The 23835-nt window shown below is 44.2% G+C and overlaps 1 protein-coding gene across 34 annotated transcripts in view; it reads left to right on the forward strand.

Annotated features, from left to right (window-relative positions):
- Positions 1-23835, forward strand: part of TACC2 (transforming acidic coiled-coil containing protein 2) — a 153923-nt gene that overhangs the window by 17494 nt on the left and 112594 nt on the right. For 17 of the 34 annotated variants that reach the window (XM_083616766.1, XM_083616767.1, XM_083616805.1 and 14 more), the window contains 4 exons: positions 6622-6839; positions 8117-8242; positions 13670-19270; positions 20382-20492. In XM_083616766.1, the coding sequence (XP_083472892.1) occupies positions 6622-6839; positions 8117-8242; positions 13670-19270; positions 20382-20492 (6056 nt within the window). Of the gene's footprint in view, positions 1-4765; positions 4949-6621; positions 6840-8116; positions 8243-13669; positions 19271-20381; positions 20493-23835 lie in introns of those variants that run through there. The other 17 variants (XM_083616773.1, XM_083616776.1, XM_083616774.1 and 14 more) reach the window with 10 other exon arrangements.

Consider the following 23835-nt stretch of genomic DNA (forward strand, 5'->3'; position numbering starts at 1 on the left):
TCACTGTAAGTGATTTTACACCATCTCTGCACATACTCATCTCTCCATCCAACCATTTCTCTATTCATCCAAGCATTTTTACATTTTCAGGACACATTCCTGCAAAGGAAAAACACTTGAGAAGGATGTAGATCAGGGCTGGTGAGATGTGTGTCCTGGGGAAGGGTGAATGTCCTACGGTGAGTCCCAAGGGCCAGCCAGAGAGACCTGGAAAACCAAATTCAGACCACAGAGCTCCAACCTTTGCTGTAGCAGTTGCACAGCCTGCAGCCCCATTTGATCAACAAGGTGGTTTTCCCCAACCAAGCCATTCCCATCTGTCCTACACCTGATGGTAAAAATGTGGCTGGGCTGGTCTAAAGGGGTTTTCAAGAAACATCAGTAATCTGATGGGTATCACCTGCAAAGCCCTGTGCACTGTCTTTTCCAAGCATCAACAATCATAGCTCTTATGTGGGAACCTCTCAAGCCCTGGCAATCAGCTGGCTGTTTACATAGTGCAATGCACAGAGCTCGGAAGGCCTGGCTATCATCTGCTTTGATACTGCAAGGGAGGTGATGCAGTTAAAGGAAAGGAAACCATGCGTATGGTGGCGAAGTGTTTCCTCTGCATCTCCCACTGCATAGCAGTGAGCGAGCTCCCTCTGGAAGGGTGGAGAAGAAACTAAATTCTTGCATGTGAATTAGAACACAGCAATGAGTTTATTACTGGAAGTTAGTGCTGTTACATAAGCCACTTTTCTGTTACAACAATAGCTGACTGTGGCGGCAACAGAGCAGCCTGCAATGCTGTGCCAGTGCCCTGCCCCTCTGTGTTTTCTGGAAGCCAACTTTCCAAGGAATTGTGGATGTCAACAAATGGAGAAAATGGCAAAGTTCTCTTGGATTTACATGCATTTCCCTTGCAGAGTGCTGGAATTTTCTGAAGGGATGAAATGTTGGAAGGCAGGAAGGGAGGGAAACAAAGAGGAAGGTCAAGGAAATAATAGACCTTGGACTGTGTAAACATTCTGGCTCTGATAACTTGAGGTTTTTCTTACATCTTAGCTTTCTGTGACTGTAGAACAAGGATGGGGAACAGCTCCCCCCCCCGGCAGATGCAGCCCCCACCTCCCCAGTCTCCTCTATTTGGCCCTTGGGACTCTCCTGAGGCTACCTCCTCTCCCTCTAGGCCACACTCCTCACCTGCCTTTCTTCACACGCTCTTTGAGTATTTTTGCCTGGTTAAAATGTGTCCTTGAACTTTGATTTCCCTTTTGCTTGCCTGGATGGAGGATAGGGAGGACTGTGTGAATGTGTGGTATGCATAGAACCTGTCCTACTGTCAAGAGCAAGCTGGCAGTAAATCACACTGTGCAAGTTGGAGTTAACTCTTTATTAGCAAAAGCATGATCTGCACAGACTTGGCAGAGGGTCAGGTCTAATGAGCGCAGCATCTCATCCCTGCTGAAGGTTCCTGCCTCCCCAAAGCTGCCTAAGTCTCTTCCTCTCCAGGGTTTCTCCCAAGCAATCTGAGACTGTATCTGCATGCAGCCAATGTCTTCTCTGCCCTGTTCATGCTTCTTCTGGTTCTGGGAGTTGGGGGCAGGGGCGAAGCTTGTCACAGCAGGCAGGGGAGACACCTGTGTCTCTTCACCAGCCAGACTCATCTTTGCCTCATGACCTTTCTTCCCCAGCTTTAGCTTCTGCCTCTGATTCCGAACTTCTCTCTGCCACAGACTCCCCCTGCTCACTAAGCCCTGTTACCTCCCTAGTGTTCAGCACCTCCACCTCCCAGTCTTCTCCCTCTTCTCCTTGTGACCACTCATCGTCGCCCCACCACCGCTCCCTGGGCTTTGAGCCTTCTTCCCTTGGGTGTTCCCCAGCTGGTTCCTCCCACCATTCTCTGCATCCAATCAGTCCATGACACCTACAGTGGTACCTTGGATCTTGAACTTAATCTGTTCCGGGAGTCCATTCGACTTCCAAAACTGTTTGAAAACCAAGGCACAGCTTCCGATTGGCTGCAGGAGCCTCCTGCACTCAAGCAGAAGCTGCGTCGGACGTTCAGCTTCCGAAAAACGTTCACAAACCGGAAAACTTACTGGGTTTGCAGCGGTCGGGAGCTGATTTATTCGGGAGCCAAACCGTTCAAGTACCAAGGTACCACTGTACTGTACAAAGGTACACATACAATGCTCCACCTACCTTTGCCTCTGACCCTGCCCATCACCAGCATGTAACTCCCAGAAGGCTGCTCAGAAGCAAATGTGGCCTTTGGGCTGAAAATATTTCCCTACTCCTGCTTAAGAAGAAATCAGTTACATATTTCTCAGCTGCAGAGATCTAGCTGAGGTTTGTAGCATACTGGTAATACTTTTAGATCTAAAACTACCCACCTATGTCCTTGTTCCTATGTCCTGAAGTGTTCCTTTTAGATTTACTACTAACAAACAAATATTGGCAGAAGAGGTTTGTTCCATAAATCTCCCCTATTCTCTTCCAAGCAGAAAACCTACCCATTTACCCTGTGTCTCCTGTGGGGAGGGGGAGGGGATGAATACAAAGTGTCCTAATGTTATAAAAGGTGGTTGCTGCATTTGTCCCAACTGCAGCAAAGTATCAGCTATGAAGCAAGGTACAGGACTGGGACCTTTACGCTTGCTGAGCAGCAGGTCAAGTTGTCACAGCCTGTGCTGCACCTGTTTGGAGGATAAACAATGTAAAGTTCTTTGAAGAATCTATTACAACATGAAAAGGTCATGAACACAAATGTTTGGGGAAGCTACTGCCTCCGGGATTATCCCTGACGTTCTGCAGTGTTGAGAACCGTTTATTTTGAAGTTACTATTTATTTATTTATTTTAAAAAATCTAATGGGGCATATTTGATTTCATGTAAATGGCTTAGTTCTTGGGTTTCCTTACCACCACACTGTGAGACTCTTGTTTGCTCAGTATAAAACTTTTCTCCTCTGCCAAAGACTGGAGAACATGAGACAGATGGGCCGGGGCTCAGCAGTATCATGCAAAAAGTCCCAGTTTCAGTCCTAGAAAACCCTGGAAATTCACTGCTAGTCAATGCAGACAATATTGAGCTAGATGGACCAGTGGTCTGCATAAGGCAATGGTCAGTATTAGGCAACTGCCTATGTATCTAGATCCTTTGGGCTTTATTTTGTACAAGTGCGTCATTCAACTAAATTATAGAATCCTAGTTGCTTTGCAATCCATGGTTAATTAAAATATATTTTTGTCCCATTTTCATAGAAACTATGCATGTGCTTAACATAAATAGGCAGAAGTGTAACATATCAACATCAGACCAACAGCCCATCTGGTTCTGCATTATGTTTCCGCAGTGGCTAATGAGATGCCTATGGAAACAAACAGAGCATGAACTTGTGCCATTTGTGCTCCAAAGTAATATTGCCTCCAACACTGGTGATAGCCATCCTGGATAATAGCCTAATAATAATAATAATAATAATAATAATAATAATAATAATATATTATTTATACCCCACCCATCTGGCTGGGTTTCACCAGCCACTCTGCGCGGCTTCCAACTGAATATTAAAAACAATACAACACCAGACATTAAAAACTTCCCCAAACAGGGCCACCTTCAGTTGTCTTTTAAAAGTAAAATAGTTGTTTACTGCCTTGACATCTGCTGGGAGGGCATTCCACAGGGCAGGCGCCATTGACTAGTAGTATTATCCTTCCATAAATTTGCCTAAACTTTTAAAGCTGCCCAAGTTGGGGGTCATTATTGCATCCTGTGGTGGTGAACGTCATGGCTGAACTGGATGGGAAAGGACTTCCTTTTGCCCATATTGAATCTCCCAGTATTTGACCCCTAAGTGCTAGTATTATAAAAGAGGGAGAAAAGGCTTCTCCCTTTACATTCAGACCATTGTGGTGGCAAGCACAACCACCCTACCTTACATCTCCATTGCTTTAGGCAATTTTCTCCCAGTCCAGTTTTGATACAGGAAGTGACCCAAGCTGAGAGACAATTGCTCAAAGTGATGGAGCACAAAGAGAGAGAGAGGGGGGGCGGAGGGAGGGAGGGAGGGAGGTGTGAATGGGTCAGTTTTGCTTCACTCTTCTCCTGCCCATGCTACTATATGGATCAGAGCAGATACCTAGATAAACTACATGTGGTTAACCCCACTTGCCTAGTTTGCCCCTAAGAAATCATTCTGTGTGCATGTGGCAGTAGGTCACACTGAACAGAGAGGATCTTACTTCTGAATAAGCATGCTTGGGATCACGTTGCACATGACTTACTGCTTAGAAGAGGCAACAATACAGAATTTTCCACCAAGGTCAAATCAAAGAGGCAGACTGGAAGTGCAGTTCTTGTACATGCCTATTCAAAAGTAAGCCCTGCTGAGTTCTGTGGGATTTACTCTCAGGTAAGTGTGTGCAGAATTGCAGCCCGAGCGCATAGACCGCAGTAATAAACTCAAACACTGTAATTCAGGACCTGTGCACTTAGTCTGGTTCCTTGGCTGCTGCAAACAAGGACAATTAAATCTTCTTCTTTTTTTAATTTTCCAGACTGTTACGTACACACTTATTTTTCCTTTCCTAGCCTGCTAAGTTGCACATGTGCGTAATATTTGGCCGAATGGCTGTGTGGCCTGCTCTGGGCAGCCTTTAAGAGCTAGCATGTGTTCATCCTCCCTTCCTCGGCTCCTTTGGCAATTGTTCCTGAAATCTGATTCCTGACGCCATGGGGATGACCTTTGGTCCACTTCCCAGCGTTCACCTGCAGTCAGATAGGTCCCTCCTAAGCTCCTTATGGAGGAAGTGGCTGCTTCAGAGCCAGTCTACTGATGAGTGTAACAGACAAAGGTTTAAGGTCTCGTAAGCTTGTGCCAAGCGGGTTTCTCTGCGTATGTACGTATGCGCGCACAGACTTCAGAAAAGTGCAATGGGAGATGTGATGACAATAAAAGGTAAGAAGAACAGCTTTATTGTCTGCCTTGCTAAGATTGATTCCAGCACTTCGTCTCCCTGTAAACACAGAGTTATTAGGAATGGAAACTTCGCGTAACTCCTCGAAGCTGACTTTCAGCCAGAACTGTGGCATGTTGCAACAACTGCCTTAAAAGGCTGCACATTTAATGAGGAAAGTACCACAGGAAGAAGACTCTCTCTGTGTGCGCACACCTAGGAACTAGATTCACCCGAGCCAATTAAAAAAGTTTATTAACATTCCCACCCACCCTCCAGGCTTCCTAAGTAGTTCAAAACCTGATTTGTTTGCTTATAAAAGAGATGCATAATTAAGTGCTTGATGACGAATGGAGAAGCTTCAGCCTGCTTGGAATGTTTGAAACCCAATATTGTGGCAGTGCACTGTTAACACTGTTGCTAAGGCTTTAAAACTAGGTTCAGAAACTTAGCCTTTGGAGGAACTTGCAGGGGCGAAGTCTTACGTAATATGAACATAATGCCCAATTTGAACAGCATCTGCTACAGTCCACAAGTAGATTTTTATTGACGTGCTTCTCACTCTTTGGCTCTGAGAGTCTTTTTATATAGCAGATGAGAATATCTCATTTCATTAGCTCTTGATCAGCTGAGGCCAGGGTAAAATTAATACTTTGGCTAGTTGGAGTTGCTTGTGTTTACTTTATCTTTGTACTCTAAAAAAAACTAAACAGAAGACACTCTCATCATTCTTGCACCAAAAAGGAGGCTATTATCTAAAGGGGGAAATAGCACACTGTGTCAAGTTGTTCTTCTTCTTTTATGACACGAGATCATATATGTTTCTTGTTACTGCACTATAAATAAGAAAGGGCCTTTAAATCTTGCTGAAAATTTCTAACAGTTTCCAGAGAGGTACTCTTGCAGCAAATAAAGCAGAGAATCTTGTGGTTAACAAATTTACCCTTCTAAATGCAAATGTATTACATATATGTTAGTCTTTAAGGCGTCATAAGGCTCTTTCAGAGGGTGTTCAACATGTTATCATGTACCTGGCAACAAGTCATCTGTACCTGTGTTCAGAGTCTACCCATAATGATTTTTAAAAAGTACCATGTGCAGCTGTTCCCTGAGAAAAGAGGCATTCTGCTCACATGTTGATATGTCCTTGCATGCTCTCCATACGGCTTTAACTTTGTGCATTTTCCTTAAGTACATGCACAGATGTACCTACTGCCTGACACTCTCAATATACCTTCTGTCTTCACTTTATTTTGAGTGTGTGTAAAATTGCAGTGTTGTGTTTTGCCTCTCTATTGTGGGGTGTTTCTTTTTAAGTTCTATTTTGCTCTCTCCCTCTGTTAGGAATAGTGATACATTTGCTGACCACAAGGAAATTTGCTGGGCTGGAAAAAGAGATAAGGATACCCTCTAGGGGCCAGCTCAGAGCATCATACGTAGCTTAAGAACAGTTCTTCAATTTTCCCCTGCTACAGTTTATTTTTCTTTATGCATGTTTATAGCTCAACTGTTTCCCACTAGTCAGAGGGAAATTAGGAGGGGGAAATGCTGATAGTACATTTAAGTATTATTATTTTTTTAGAAGCAACTTTGCATTAAAACTTCCTTAAGTATTAATTCTAAAATATCTGCTTGCTCTTTAAGTGAACATCCATCTCTCTCATCTACCTTCTAGGATATTCCTCCAGTTCCTGTTTCTGTTCCTGTGCCAGTTCCAGTTCCAGAACCAGTTCAGCCACCCAGCAATGAGAGAGCAGTAAAAAAGAAAAGGCAGAGGAAAAAGAACAGAGACAGATACGTTGAACAAGTCACCTTGGATACCTCGCCTTTAGATGCTGATGTTCCGTTACCACTGCCAGATAGTGCGACTTCCTTAATTGCAGCAGATACAAGGTAGGCAAAGGGTGCTTTTTACTGTACTGTATTTGGCTTGCGACAGAATGCAACTGATGAAGTAGGCTGTTGCCCAAGATAACTTCCACTCCAGCAACCCAGTTAGCATTGCAAACCAAAAGTCACTTAATACTCCACTAACCACCTTCTGACATTGTCAGCTAGCATACTTACAAGGCAGATATTTACCATACTATTTTTAATGCATGATTACGTTGAAGTGGGAATTTGGATCCACTTTAGTGATGGAGAGTATAGAACCAGGAGGTGGTTCTTGTGGGTGATTTTTATTATTTGCATTTCCCACAGGCGGTATACAACATCATTAAAGTACAGTCATCACAAGCAGTAATTAAAACCTCTAAAAGCAGCATATAGAAAAACAGAAACGTAGCTTAACACAAACAACTATACTAACATTGCCAAATCCCTTTCCTGTTCCGAAAGTCTGGGTAAACAAAGTATGTATTTAACTCTTGCATGAAAATCATCAAGGTGGGGTATGAGGATACGATGGCCTTGACTATGAGGCTGCCCGATTGGCAGTGAGTGAAGCTTGCATATTCTGCAATACATAACTTGCTTGCTGCATTCTTTCTTTGGCATTCTTTCAGGTAGGAGGCTTGAGAAGGAAAGCGGAAGACTAGCAATGTCAAGCAATGTTTTACTGCCAACTTGATGTTGCATTATGTGAATGCATTTAGTAGCCATAGAAGGACCCAATCAAGACTGGGACCATGGTACATGGGAAGGGTCTATTAACCCTTTGCTCCCTCCAAAATTAAATCTTCTCTTTTCCCTTGGAGGGAAGCATGGCAGCTTATCCCCTTGAGGAAATAATTGTTTGGGAATGCTTTTTTAGAAGGGATCTCTAGAAGAGGAATTGTTAAGCACTTCCCTACATGCTGTAGTCCTGTTCTCTCACAAACACACACCTTCAGCTGTTACTTTAAAAGTAAAAATAAAATAATTTTTAAAAAATATGCATGTGATGCAACATCTGGTTTGGTCCTTAGGGCATTCACTCATTCCTGCCAGGAGCTGTTGTCAGTGAAGTATTGTAGAAGTAAATTTGAACTGGGTGGTGCATTTGTTAGTCTTGCTGGAGTTAACTTCAGAAATATAATTGTGTTGATACATGCATGTGTAAGGACTCAATAAGGAATTTCTGAGTGCAATTTGCTGCATGCTGGTCCGATTTTCTAATTTTAAGGTTGCCTTCTGAAAAATGTATGAGTGTGTGTGTGTTTCTCTTTTCCCAACCCTTTTTCTGACAGAGGGAGTGGCCCTTTAGTGTCTGACTGGAAGGAAAGGGAGCCCTACCAATCGCTTCTCCCAAACCTTCTTTTTGCTGGGCTGGATGTAAATGAAGACTTAAGGCCCCCGACCCCAGTCATCAGCAGGTACAAAATATGCCTTGTGAACAACTACCAAGTGTGGGGCTCTTAGAGCTAGCATGAGGAAACTCGCTTGTTTGTTCCAGCTATACGTGGAGTCTTGCATTAATTGCCTGCTTGCAACCCCTAAGAAAGCACAGCCATTGGTAAATAAGGTTATTCTGGCTTTCCAAAACATCACATTATAGAGTTTCAGGCTGCTTATGGGATTTGTATTCTGAATGCCAGAGCATGGCTTGGGTTCTGCTTGTTTCTATAACCCTGGCTGTTTTAAATCCTTGATTATATTTCGTATCTCTAATTTTGGAGCAATAAAGGCAAAAGACATTGGTGAACAAATACAGAGACTTCAACCTGAGATTCCAGCTTTCATGCCTCTGTGATGGTTAACTATGATGGTGCCAAATTTTGCCTTCCAGTGCTCTGCAAAGGAGGCTTTGATTTCCTTGCCTCATTATTTGGGCACTTTAGAATTTTGGTAGGCATGGGGCAGGCCCAGCCTACTGATGAAGCAGGGTGAGGCGAAATCTCGCAGGGTCTCATGGAGTGCATGAGATCTCACAAGACTTTGGTGAGATCTTGCTGGAAACAGGCGTGAACATGGATTAAGAGAGGTGCAGTTCCAGTGGCAGGGCAGCAGTGAGGCGGCAGGGGGGCAGGGAACTGAGCTGGAATGTTCCATTTTGTACCTCAAGCAACGAAAAGGGATGCACCTCCTCTGGTGTGGGACTGAGCTTACCTTGTCATTGTGACATGACTGAGGGTAGTGTGTATTTCTTCCTTTCTTTTAAACCTTCCTCCAGCACTCTGTCTCCCTGGCTACCTGCACTGCCTTATCTGGGGGAGGGGGGGTAATGGAATGAATTATTTAAATAATTTAAATATATATATATATATCCTACTTTATATCCCCTTTACATTATGAGTACCAGGGCAGGTTTCAGACCACTGGTGTCATGAAAGCAAGGTCAGTTGCAAACAGCTCTTGCCAGCCTCAGAAGTAAAGTAACCATGACAGAAAACCTCAACCATGCCTATGAGTTTTACCAAAATTTTCTCTCCACTTTGATAGTTTTTGAATGTGACTTATTTTCTCATTCGTTGATGAAGAAGGGTACAATAATGCAGGAGAATTTTTTGACACAAAGCCACATATTAAACCATAGTGGGAAAACATTCCACTTAGATATTAACATAGGAGCATTTCTTTTGCTGCCCCTTTGGGTGTGAGCACCAGGACTGGATTTCTGTGCAGATAATTCATATCTGTCATGATAAATAAATGGGTCCCAGATGCAATGCCCCCTCCCACTAGCCTGAAACCTACAATTTTACCCAGCTGTCAAATGCACATAGGAAAACAAAGTGTACTTCACATTTAGATGACACTGTGAATTCACCATGAGTGCGCATGAGGTCCCACTGCTCCAATATGTTCAGCTCATATACTGAATGTTCTGCAGAGACTATGAGGTGAGTTAAAGGAAGTATCCCAGAAAATATTACTTTTCTCATCACTGCAGCACTCTGATAAGCAAATCCACACAGGGTGAAATCTGCTTTTTCCTGCAATTCTTTGATGGGGGGGGGGGGAGAGTCTTCTGAGGATGTGGCAAGGAAATCCTACTTTTTAAAGGCTCACAATTTCCCCCTTATCACATTAATTGCACACATAGAAAGGGGCAGTGAGCCCATGCTGCTGACTTCATCTCCCAAATCACTTGGCTTCCCAAACCTGTTCCCCAATAGCCACACATTGACTGTGAACACACGATAAGGCGGAGCCTACATGTGAAGACCCCGTGGGAGCTGGAACCCTGAGCATGCAGGATTCCAGCTCCTGTGGACGTCTGTATGCATAGACTTGCAGATGCCCAACCTCAACCTGGGACACCCTTGGAATACCCCCATTTTGCTGTTACTGATGGTAGAGTACAAATGGCAGAGCAGAATGGGTGATGGTGGAGATTTCTGCACCTGCAACAGAGACACCTTGCTCTACCTGCAGCCCTTCCTTCCCATGCATTGAAATGGACATCCTCTCTATCCAATGACCCCTGGATGCCCATTGAAAGAAAACAGCCATTGAATACAACCCAAATCAGTCTTGCATATAACTTCTCTCAATGCTATGCAATATTTAAACAAATAATGGTTTAGATCCTAAGCTTTTTCTTTGTGAATGGAAGGGGAGTGTCCTGCTGATGGAAGGACATACTCCATGTATGTTTACAGGGGTAGAGTAGTGCGCTTGTCCCCGCTTACCCAGATGATGTGTTTACCTGAAAAGAGCTCATCAGGCCAACCAACATGAACAGAATTGTGGTTTCTCTAATAATAGGAGGTTTGGTAATGACACACTGCTAGGGATCGATTTCCATTGGTTTCAAGTCCATGTTAATTTGGCGGAGAATAAAACATTTGGATCAACCAATGAAGGGTAAAGTTCTCATCTGCAATCTTTCACACTATTCATAAACCTGATAAGTGTATCCAGTGCAAGTACTGGCATCGTCTAATGCAACTTCAGCAACACCTTTAAGTTCTGCTAGTTTAATTTGTATGAGGATAACCAGCAGGAAAGACTGAATCTAAATAAAGTATAAAAGGGGGACTTTGGTATTGTTAAATGTGCTGTAATTAATGCATAGTGGTAAACCACTTAGCACATAGAATCCCCCCTTCCCCCTCCCCAATCTGCTTTGGTAAGTGAGTCTGCTAATCTAGCTCTACCAAATTGCTATTAGCATGCGGCCAGACAGGTCATGAACTTGTAATTCTACATTCAGGAGAATGCTCCCACTAATGTGCTCCTAATGTGCTTGGAGCTGTTGGATCTTATATGATGTAGGTATGTGCAATTAGCAGCATAAATGTAATGTGGCCCATCCATATATATATATATAGATATGGGGGGGTGACTTGTATGCATCCCAGCTTGAAACACATTTATTTGGAAGTAAGCCCCACTGATTAGGATCAGAGACTTAGAAAGATTTGCAGTTAACAACATGAACTCTATTAGGACTTGTCACTCGCTTTATGTCTACTGGAGTCTTGTTCTTATATCCCTATTGTTGGGCTTTTCACCCATAGCTTTTGCTTTGAAGCTGTGAAGCATAGGGAACAATGCACCCTTGCAAATATTATTTGAAAGGCTATTATGCTATCAAAATTGAAAACCATACTGTCTCCCCACACTTGTTTAATTTGTGATACGTGAACCCTCAGAAAGAAAGGAATCGTAGAGTTGGAAGGGACCCCAAGGCAAGGGAAGGGCCAACTCTTTTCTAGGTACTTTATAAAACTTCTAATGCATGGTCCTCTTTGCTAGGGGCTAGAAACATATTGCGACATCTTGTTTGTTGATCACCACTTGTGCAATATAAACAAGGAAAGTACCCATCAGTGTCACATTGGCATAGGTGGAGTGAAAGAGATAGAAAATAGTCCCTGTGGCTTTGCTTTTTCCTTAGTAGAACTACAGTTGAGGTTTGGTTACCACCAAATCTGGTGCAGCTGGGCCAGTCCTGAGCAAATGCCCCGGCATAGTAATGGGCTGGACACAAGCCAACAAACTGAAGCTGACAAGATGGAAGTCTGTGGGTTGGAGGCTTCTGGACCTAGGACATAGCAGCTTTTTTTGTTCTGGATAGGGCTGCCCTCCTCCTTAAGGAACAGTTGCATAGTCTGGAGGCGCTTTTTCAACCACCAGTCTCACTGGAAGCTCACTGGAAAACCTCTTTTGGCTAGTACACTGGCTGTGGCTGGTATTGGGCAGAGACAGATTGTGCTAGTAACCTCAAGACTGAACTACTGTAATGCACTTTGTGTGGAGCTGCCCTTATGGTTGGTCCAGAAGCTGAAGTTTGTATAAAACCCAGCAGTTTGACTGGTAACAGGGGCAGCCTGCCATGACCATGTAATACGCCTGCTGAAAGAGTAGCACTGGCTGCCAATTTGCTACCAGGCCACGTTTAAGATTTTGTTGTTGGTTTATAAAGCCATAAACCATTTGGGACCAGGTTATCTGAAGAAACACCTTTGCTCATGTAGACCTGCTCAGCTATTATGATCTTAGGATGAGGCCTTTCTGTTTGTGCGATAGCCTGCCAAAACAGGTTTGGTGACAAACAGGTGGGGGGAGGAGCACACTTTTCTATGGAAGTTTCCAGTCTGTGGAGCCACTTTCCCCTTGACATATGTAGGCACTAACTCTTTTCAGTGCTCAGTACTGTCAGGGACAAGCAGGGGGTCCAAAGAGTGGGCAGAAGAGGCAGGGGGCAGGAGGATGGTCCATCAAAGGGGGCCAGTGATTTGTGTGGTTCTGTGCCACCCATGAGACAGAGAGAAGAGGAAGAGTCTGGGCAGTCAGAGATGCAGGAAGAGGTGGGGGAAGAGCTGCAGGAAAGCACGGAGGTGGAAGAGACAGTCCCAGAGAGAGTCAGATCATTAGAATTTCTTCTCCCCTCCCCCACTGCCTCCAAGGACAGGTGGAGGGGCTTAAAGTGACTGGAGCAGCTGGAGCTGCCACCCAGGAGAAGTCATTGGCTGCTTGAGCACACTATGTCAGAAGAATGGTACTGATGGAGGCATGGCCGCACTGTCGCTCCAACTGACTGGGTCAGAGCACAGTTCTGAAGAATCCTAAGCATATTTCCTCCAAAGTAAGGTCGTCCAAGGTTCACTGGGTCTTACTCTATAGTAAGTTGGTTTCAGACTGTAGCCTTAATTTAGGGAAATACAGAGTCCCACTAGCAGAAGCCCGTACAAGGACATCCACTAAGCAACGGTGCTTTCCCCCTCCCTCTGCACTCACCCCCCCAATGACTTGGGGTGTGTGGAAAAACCTCAGAACAGTACACAGGGGGGATCGTTCTGTCTGGCAAACTGAAATGCTTACATTGATGGAACAGTTGCCACACTGCTACATTGAATTTCTCCCAGAAATGTTCAACAACAAGAAGATATATAGCTAGATTAACCTTGAACCTCGTAACCTTTCAAACCTGAGAAAAAATATTGCCATTCCATACTGCAGTTTCCCTTCTGAAATTCAACCCTGTTCTGATGAGTTTTCCATGTCCTCCATTCGTCTTAGGATTTATTTTATGCCTCTTATGAAGCAAAGGAAGAGAAGCAGCATGCATCTATTAAATGATTGAAAAAGATCTGTAGAAAGTTAACCCACATATCTAATGTGACAGACGGCAGGAAATGCTGTAGGAGTGTATTTCCATGTAACTATTCCCTCAGAATTATTCTTGAAGTTGATGTCTCTCGTCTCTTGCCTTGTGAAAGCAGACAGCCCAGCTTTTCAGTGCATGCGCCTGCATGGCTTTGAAACCTCTGTGGTGTGAGTCTTTCTTTTTCATGTGTGTTGCACTCCATTGCCAATTCTGAAATGAATATAAACATTTCCATTGTTGGCAGCCTTAGTAACGAAGGCCTCCATAGCAATGTTGCTGAAGAATCTCCCAGCACAAGCGCACTTGTAATGCCACCAGATGTGACAGCAGTGGGGAATGTCCTGCACGAACGAGGAGCGGAAGCCACGTCTGATATGTTGGAACAGGCCAAGGAAGAAAGAGACAAAAGCCCGCCTTTGGTGGAGCATCCTAAAGAATACGCTGCAGCAAGTCTTGAAGGAAGCCATGCGGGGTTGCTTGCCCTTGTGTCATACCCAACCTCTGTGAATGACCAAGACATAAGCAGTGTTCCTGCTGTATCTCTGGACAGTCGCTCCGATACAGAGCATCCTGCTATCCCTCTTCCACTAAAGGATGAGCGAGATCCAGGTAATGCTGGTTTGGAACTGACTCATTTGCCAGATGTTGGCTGGATTCCAGGAGCTGGAACTGCACCAGCCACCTCAACTGAATTAGACCCATTACAGCAGAGTGAACAGACGGGTGGCAAGAGAGAGGCACATGTCATCCCATTACCCGAGAGGGAAGCAGAGGGAGACGACTGTAACATTCAAGAGACCAGCCAAGAGGCAGGAGTTTTGGAAGTGGGTCACAAAGAGCAGGCTGTGGTAAAACCAGATGGACAGAATGCAGATGGTGCAGACAGCCTGACAATGGAAAAGGAGACCTTAATCCCAAATTATCACACAACAGGAGGTTTGCACGTTGAAAAATATGGAGCAGTTGTTGATGGTCTGAGTTCTGATGAGTTCAGTGCCGCCATTCGTGAATGTAGCAGTGATGCAGCAATAAGCAGAAAGGAGGAACCCCACCAAGTTTTTCCCAAGAACGAGGAGCAATCTGAGGCTGGTCCTGCAATGCCCAGCTTGTCATTTACTGCTTCAGATCTGCCCCTGACAAACATGATAGGAGAAAAGGACAAGAGTTCTCCATCTGAAAAGGAATGCCCCGATCAAGCCCAAAGTCTTGAAACCCAAACGCTACTTGTTACCAAAAGTGAGAGTCGTGTTGTGGATTTGTTGGTTGCCTCTGAGCCTTCCAGTGGGTCCCCTTTGTGTGAGGAAAGTGAAAAGCAAAAAGAAAGCCCTGCGTCTGAGAACAGAGCAGAGCCAGCCAGCAGCAATGATACCTTACTAACTGAATGTGGAGAAAACATTGCTGTGGTTGACCCAGAAAAGCTTCTGTGTTTGATGAAGGAAGATTCTGTGGTAGATAAAGGGCTGTCACTGGGGGGAAGTGCACAAGACTTCACCAGTGAGACGGAGCTTCCACAGCTCATTAAAAAAGAAAACATAGTATCTGAGGAAAACAAAGAGCTCTCTTTGGGAGAGGGTGGAAGTCAGGAGAGGCCAGTTTTAACTAGTTCGATTGCAGGTGAAGAGGCAGTCTGTTCTCAAGGGACGCTGCTCTCCTTTGATACTGACAAAAGACGAGACAGCCCTGATGGTAACTGGAATGATTACTGGAGCTCTCTAGAAAATAGTTTCAGAAATGATGCCAGTGGCGACACGTCAGAGAAGGATTTCAGTTCAGAACATAGTTTGAATGCACCCGAAGATCATTTGCCAGAACTGAGTCAGGGTTCGGAGAGAGAGAAAACAGACACATGCGACAAAGAGGATAAAAGTCTTCTGTCTGTTGAAGCACCAAGTTTACAAGGGGAAAATTGCTCACAGAGCTGTGATCTTTTAAACCCCAGCGCAGAAGACCTGCCGCTCAGCTTCCTTGCCTGTGAAATGGCAGAGGAAGTTTGTTTAGAAGAGGCACATGGTTCACTGCTGCTGCAGTCTGAGGACAATGATGTTATGCAAAATAAGCAAGAGGGATCCTGGGAGGGCACGCTTGCTGAAAGAAGTGTGTGGGAGCTGGAAGGCCTCACTACGCATGACGTAACATCTGAGGGCAATGCAACATTGGCAGAAAAAACACCAGTTCCTGAAGCAGAGCTGGCAATTCTGGACATAAATGAATGGGCACCGATTGCTGAATGTGTTGCATTAGGAAAAGCAGGAAACCAGGAGGACACATCCCATTCTGAAAGCAAAAAAACCAGCCAGATACGTGGCAGTGATGCTGACTGTGTACCTGTGATTGTTGCTGAGCAAAGCAGTACTGCAGATGAGAAAGAGGGGAATGAAAACAGGCATGAAGAATACAAAACAGAAATGAAAAGTCAGGCAACCGATACCGTTTTGGCACAGAAACTCGAAAGCAACTTTGCCTCCCCGCAGCAAGAGCAGCAGGAACAAGTGACTGAAGCCAATGACCAAAGTATGAAAAAGGATTATTCTGGCAGCTCAGGGGTTGTGGAGATTGATTGCCAGCAGCAGACACTGGGGAACTTACATGATGGCAGCATATGGGAGCCTAATTATCCACTAAATAGCAGTGAGACTGAAGCATCTCTAGAAGCTCTTCCCAGCAAGGTTGTGGATGTGGAACAAGTGGAGGATGGTTTGATCCCATCTCCACAAGTGGACCTGAAAGACAGCTCACAGTCCCTTCCCTCTTTCTGCAGCGATCAACAGCACAGTTTGAATGCAGAACTCCGAAACTTGGATTGCAACAACCTTAAAACCGTGGCAGGTCCCGAGGAACAAAAGACCAGGGAAACATCTGAGAGAGAGCATTCACTGGAGTTAAATGCACCCAGCAGCCTTCAGGGACTGTGTGAAAGTGAAATGAAAGTATTTATAGACATTCTGCACAAACCCCAAACAATAGTTTGCGGGCTGGAGATGAAAAATGATTCCACAGCTGTCACAGATAAAAACGCACCTTTGCCAAGTATTTCTGAATCCATGAGAGATATTGTGCAAAGCGGAAACTTGAAAACTCTAATAAACCCACAGGTGGAGGAAAGCTGCCTTAACAAAGAAGTAGCATGCAAATCTAAGCAAGAACTCCCTAATTTGAATTCTTTGATTTCAGACAGTCTTCATGAAGGAGCAGATCCCAATGACATGATAAATGAGCAGTTGGGTGGTTTATGTGGGCTGACAGACAGCACAAGTAAAAACAACACAGGTGTTGCAGAATGTATCCCAGGGGTGCAGGAAACTGTCACTGCTGATGCTGAACAGCCACAGACCTTGCTAGTGGATTTTAAAATGCCAAGTGCAGAGGATGCTTCTGAGAGCAACAGGACTGATCTTGCCCTGCCGTCGAAAGTTACAGAGTTGGCAGAAAAAGGCTCAGAGGCAGAAGAAATAAAAGAGAACTTTAATTTATTAGACGGAATTACCACGAAAGATGAACTTGTAAAAAAAAGAAATGATGAACAGGACTTAACTTTCATGGCTGCTGAAAAAGCAGGAAGAAAGGAATATCCTCCTATAACTCCTGAGCTCACAGAAATTGCTTCCATCGATACAGACAGTACTCAAAAGGCTGACTTTTTGCTGGCTGGCTCTCAAGTAGACTTAATAGCTCCGCCGGCATTTTCAAGTGACTGGGACACCAGAGTGAGCCAACAGCCTACGAACTGCATGCATCATGGTATTGTGAATGAATTACAAAAAGAACTTACAGAATGCCAGAAGCTGTTTGGGACCAGTCCTGATTTGCAGGTTGCAGCAGCAGCTACAGCCTTACACTTAGATGGTACTTCAGTAGACAAAAGAACAACAGATTCAAAAAGGCCTAAAGCAGTACACTCAGACAATATTCTCACAGGGACAGCCCCAGGAAAAGACTCTGTGATTCCCGACCCAAGTTTCTTTTCTGAAGAGTGTGCCTTAACTTTACAGGACCCTGCTGGGGCCGGGCAGTCCAAAGGAAGTTTGTCACTGTTTAATTTCAAGAAGATGCAGGCCGAGATCTCAGCAATTAAAACAAAAGGAGCAGAATATGATGTCAGCTTCAAAGCCCAGCAGTTTGACAGCTCAGGAGAATCTCTCTTCAGCCTTTCAAGCTTAGAAGAGCGGCTTCTGAGCCTTTCATCTCTCAGTAAGCAAGCAGGCTGTAATGAGGGTGTTGCAACAAATATCACCTGTGTAGATGACAAGCACAATGAGATAGTAGAAAACACAGGAGAAAATGCAGGAAAGAGCGAGTGTGTTTTTGTAGAGAATTTCAGCATCCCCAAGATGGGAACAGAGACTCCCATGCAGCCTGCAGAGACCTCTGAAAAACAGCATGATTCTTCGACTTCCAGGTCCTTCGGCATTGGCTTTTTTGATTTCAGGAAGCATATTAGCAAAATATTTGAAAATACAGTTCACAGTGCTCTGACTACGGAGCTACCCCACCTTTCAGCTGAAAGCAGTGCCAGTGACAAGGATGACAGCCCAGCACCTAGAGAAATGCCAGAGTTTAAGCAAGCATTGGAAGAAGGAGATGGAAGCAATAAAAATGGAGAACCAGAGAGTGATCAGAAAACCAAAGGCTGTGTGTTGCCTTTAGAGGCTGGGGTTTTCAACGAAGCTGCTAAAGAGAAGGAAGAACCATTGGCAAGCACTCAGGAATACAGTTTGCCAGATGCCTTTTCAGAAAAGATCCCTATCAATGATTTTGGTTTCAGTGAAGAACCTTTGACAAGTTCCCCAAAGTTTGACAGCAAAGTGGAGAGCTCAAGCAGTAGAACGCTGAAGGCAGAGGAAAGTGGATGTGTTAGTGCTGTGAGCAGAGACATTGATAGGAATCAAATGAGTCTGGAAGCAGGGAAGCAGCAACCTGCAGATTCTTGTAACCTGCCTTCTCCTTCTGACAATGACCCGCCTGCAATGATTGCTGCCTCTTCAGAAGTCGTCCCTAAGAGTGATCTTGACAGAACTACCACTGCAAAGGCAGAGGAAGGTAATTTGATTAGTCTGTGTAATGCAGAACCAGGTTTATCTAAAGAGCTAATACATTATGGAAACAAATGCCACGACCCAGTGCCAAGTGAAGACCAGGTAAACCAAGAGAGTGCCACTGATCTACAGAACATGTCAGTATTGTCGTCTCTTCTAGATGACCTTTGTGCACAGAAAGAACAAATGGAACAGTCTGAGGTGCTGCCTGGTGAAAATCAGAAGGAATCCAGCTGCAACTATCCTTGGGATGGGACTACAGTTGAGGACAAAGCATCTGTGGTGCAGCAGGAGGATGCCATGGACAGTACAAAATGCCCGCAGGTACCAACTGATGCTGAGGAGCAAAAGCAAGGACCAGACACAGCAGTACATGGGCTAATCGATTACTTAAAAAATGAAGTAAATCTTGATGGTGGTTCTTTAGGTGACTGCAAAGCAGAACCCAGTGTACTTGAGGGGTGTGTGGCAGAAGCAAATGACATCATGCTGAGTACAGCAGAAACAGAAGCACGTCTTTCTGTTGACACCCCTAAAACGGGTATTACCAGCACATCAGTCACTGATATAGGTGACTCGGCTCTGCAATCCAACATATGTGATCAAGGGACCGATGCCAAAAAGCATTCAGAAGCTGTTCAAGTGATGGAGCAAAATGTGTGTACGGATGCTGCTGAAACTGCTTCTGCAAATCAATGCAGAGAAGAGAATTTAGCAGATGAGAAGCCCCTTCAGGATGTCCAGGAAGAGGGATCAACCACTCCACTCCCTGAATCTGAGCACAGCCTCCCTAGAGAATTACCTGTTGAAAGGTACCTATTTTAAATTAAAATTAACCGTAAAAGAGATTTATCTGCATGCTGAAGTTCAGGCTTGAAGGTAGATTGATTCACTTACTGATTGCATAGAGTTAAGCTGGGTATAGTTTCTATTTTATTTGCAGTCTACTTGGAGAAAAACTGTAATATTATTCTCAGGAAATGTTAGTCTTAGTTAGGGAAAATGCACATTGTTGTTGGGAGTATTGACATAGTCTGGGACCTGTCAAAGCTGGAGTTTCAGCAACCCCCTCCACTTATTTATTAGCCCAGACATGCTGTGATTTCTTAGTTTTCAGTCCCTCCCTAATACCTAAAAACCAGGCAGCCTTGCAGTACTGAGAAGTGTAGACTTGTTTGTAAGTGCCAGCTCTTATATACATGAAAAAGTATAACCTTCAGGGGTTTTTTACTCTGCTGTTGTAAAATATCCCTGAAATACTCAAACTTGTATTCCAAGGTGCTCTAGTATTCTGAAATGCCCCATTGATGGAATGCTTTATTATCAAATAGCACATAACCAGTGTTTCATTTGACTCATCGGGATTTCAGTTGGTATATTGTATTGTTGCAGTCAAAATAGGTGTTCAGATGTGTGGGATTTTTAATCTGAGATTTGCATGTCCAGGATATTTTGGTTGCCTGGTTCTCCCACAGAGGGAGCACCTGGGCCATTAAAAGCTGCAGGCCAGGGAGAAAATCAGTAGATTGACACAATGTGCTTCTCTCCGTCCCCTCCTCCCAAACTTGGAGGATCAGAAGTGAGGAAGATGTTTTAGGGTTGCATCTTATTCTTCATTCTTGGAGTACATTTTTTTGGGGGGGGGGGTAATTGATTTAAGTTAGTCACTGGTTACAGTCCTTAACTTTTATCTCCATTCCTAGAGCTATATTTTAATTTTTTAAAAAATCTAATCCCACTGATAGCCAAGGTGTATATTGCACCAATGATTAACCTTTATTATTAACTTAAGTGTATTTTGTAGGTTAAAAAAATATATGTACTCCAAATTTTAGGATAAGCTTTGTATGAATAATTCTCAAGCCTATGACATGATGGCCTTCCTCTCCTCTAACAGTGTCCCTCCTTTTTCCATAACCTCAGCAATTCTCCTGAGCTCTGTCACACTCTCCTTGCTGTACCTGAGAAGGACGCTGTAGAGCTAGCAGCCAAAGGCACCTCAGATGAGGCAAGAGAAGGCGTCCGAATAGAAAGGTACAGTGAACAGCACTAACTCTTTCAGAGGGTGGTACTGCTCTGTTTAAAGAATTGTTCTTCGCAGGTGCATGTATCAGACACTAAAATGGCATGTTGGTTTCACTGCCACTTTGTAGCGCCAGTGATGATAAATTAACAAAAGGAAATGGAGGGGTTCCTACAGCTTGCAACTGGTACTTATAATTTAAGTTGACATTTAGCAAGGTTGACTCTCTTTTTTAGTGTTAGGATTCAGCATTGGGTCATGCAGATTAATAATAGGGCGTGTTTTAATGCAACATTGCATTCCTTCTCCTCCCTTCCCTCTCCACCCAAGTAAGCACAGCAGCTCTTACACATCTGGAATTAAGGCAAGTGTTTCCAGGCTAGATAGTGTGACTTCCAAATGAGGAGGGGGAGAAGAGCTTCTTGCACCATTGACAGCTGGCTGACATACAACATTTTAGTAGGGTGAACCTTTCTGCATGATGATATGCTGGTGGGAAATGTCTCACCTTTTGGGTGTCCAGAAGCCATTCCAGAGGGATGTGAGCTTTGATACCTCTTACTTAAGAATTGCCCTACCTGCAATACTGTTCATGTCATATTAATATGGCGCATTTGGCAGATCATATAAACAGTATGAGGCAGGTTGTGTAAACAGTAGCCTTAGCTGTTGTCACATACTTGGGGTGTGTGTGGCTTTTTCCAGTTGGGCTTGTAATAAACAGCTGCTTAGTAAGCATGTATGACACACATGGAATATACTATATAGCTGCTTCAAAAACAAATTGCCCTTTGTGCTTCTACTTTTCAGAGGAGAAGCTGTGACATTTCATAAGGGAAATATCTGACAGCTTTGGAGAAATTCTGAGATTTATGAGAAATGATGCATTAGGAAAAATTATGCAGGTTGAAGCTTTTGACTGCCTCAAAATGCCTAGTGCATTGTTCTTTGGCTCCTTGCTTTTCGTTGCTGTATTATATGGTAGATGTATTACATTTCCTTTCTGAATAAGGTACAGCTGGTTTGTGTATCTCATGGGTAAGCAAACTAAGGCCTGGGGGCCGGATCCAGCCCAATCGCCTTCTAAATCTGGCCCGCGGATGGTCTGGGAATCAGCGTATTTTTACATGAGTAGAGTGTGTACTTTTATTTAAAATGCATCTCTGGGTTATTTGAGGGGCATAGGAATTCGTTCATTCCCTCCCCCCCCCAAAAAAAAATATAGTCTGGCTCCCCCCAAAGTCTGAGGGACAGTGGGCCGGCCCCCTACTGAAAAAGTTTGCTGAAGCCTGGTGTATCTGCTCAAGACACTCAGAGAGAATAAAGGGCAGAGTGTGCATCCGTTTTAAAATAATGGGTGGCATACTTGGATACCTGTGGCAAACTGGGCTGTATCATGTGCAGCAGCTGCAATTCATAACTCCATTGCTTCATGCTTGCACATGCGTCAAGAATTTGTTATCACCTGTTTTTTCTGTCTGAGTATTTGTCCCATGTGGCAGCAGCTGTTGCTTTTTGCAGATTTTTTTAATGCTCCACGCCTATGGATATGTACGTTTTGTATGCTGCAGAGATAGGGATATAGAATGTGAAGCAGAGATTCAAGAATCAAGGACTTCCCAAGGCAATTAAGAGGGGAAATTGTCTTTGCCCAGACTTGCTTATTACAGGAATGCACATTTACAGGAGGAAGAGTAGCTGTAGCTGCTAACAGTTTGCCCACTCCTGCTTTTTATAGTGCTCTGTACAGCCCACTCATAGGGTTACTTTCACTGAAGTATTATAGGCACCCTAATGTTATGTTGCAACGTTGGCCACAGACCATCCTTGGAATTTCCCCCCTCTTCTTTCTTATTGTTGCTATCCTGTGCCCTCTGTCATTTGGATCCAATGTTTTCCACCTGGTGGTGGTGGTGTTTCAATAGCCATCAGCAGGAGTGTGTTCAGTTTTAGGTATGTGTGGGCAAAAGCTGCCTGTTTTAAAACTTTGGGCAAGTACACTTGGGGCATGCATGAGATTTCTGGTGTGTGACTCATCAGGCCTGCTTAAAACACAGAGCAGCTACTAAGTATTGTTTGCTGGTATAGTATTTCACAAAGCTTGGGACCTGTCCAGGGGAGAAGGAACACCTCTAGAACGAAGAGTTCCTAATGACTCAAGCCAGAGAGGGAGGAAGGGAGGAAGATGCAAACAAGTAATTAGTCTGATTCAGGTGAAAATTACCTTTTTAAAGTTCAAACTTCTATGTTACTCAGTGTTCTGTCATTCTATCCTCCATAGTGGGTTTTTTTTGTTTTTTTTAATAACCCAAATTTGTATCCAAGTGGAAATAAGGCAGACAGGGAGCGGCTGCTTAACTCTTTCCTCTCTGGCATTTTTCCCAGTTCAGATTTACCTGCCCAAGCTACTTTTTCACATGTCTGGTGATACAGGAGAGCTTCAGGCACTCCATGTCTTCTCCCCCCCCCCCACTCACACAGATGGAAAAGAAAAACAACTTTGGGTGGGTAACTTTAATCTTTAAAAGGGATTGGAATTGAATGGGGTAAGAGCCTCCCTCCATGCACCCCTTTTACACTCAAATGTAGCCTCCCAAGGGTGAGCCCAAGACATTTTGCCACCTGAGGTGAAGGACAAAACGAAGCCTCTGACCAGGCTGGCAGATGGACAGTATCCTCTGCTGCACCTGATTTGTGGTAGTGGCGGGCGAATCTCTCATTTCCTCAGTCTTAAGTTCAGTTCTCTGCGTTTCCACATCAGTTCGTGATTCCCCCCCCAAAAAAAGAAGCCCTCGTGGAAAATTTATCAGCGTTTTACTGTGTATTTTTCCATATATGCCCAAGCTTGTATGCATGGAAAGTGCTGTGATCTGTTGCCGTTGAAGATGCAGCTATTACCCTAACTGTACAATCCTGTACATGTCAACTCAAAAGTTGGCATCTGTCTGTCTTAAGACAATGGAGTGCACCTTGGGGAGTAAAGTGGGGATTTGTGTAGGGTTTACTCCTCAGCCTTTTCTTCTTCTGAAGATATCTCACAATAGCACAGAGGTTTAAGGTCCGTTTCTTCCTTCTGCTAGATGGACTACCTTCCAGGACTACCTGCCCATCTTTTTCCTCTATGGCCTCTTTCTCGATCATTGGACCCACTCAGAAGTAGGTCCCATTTAATATAATGGGGCCGATTCAGACTGCAATCCTATATTCAGCACCTCAAAGCACATCTCTGTGTTGTTTGGGTGTGTATGTTAGATTAGAATCCTGGCCTTCTAGAGGCCCCCAAAGCAGCAGGCGATGCACCAATGCTGCAGGTATTGTAATAATGTGAGAAGCTTGCTTTACATCTTCATCTTG

The sequence above is a fragment of the Podarcis filfolensis genome (genome assembly GCF_964270895.1).
Source record: "Podarcis filfolensis genome assembly, chromosome: 5".
NCBI classification, from domain to species: Eukaryota; Metazoa; Chordata; class Lepidosauria; order Squamata; family Lacertidae; genus Podarcis; species Podarcis filfolensis.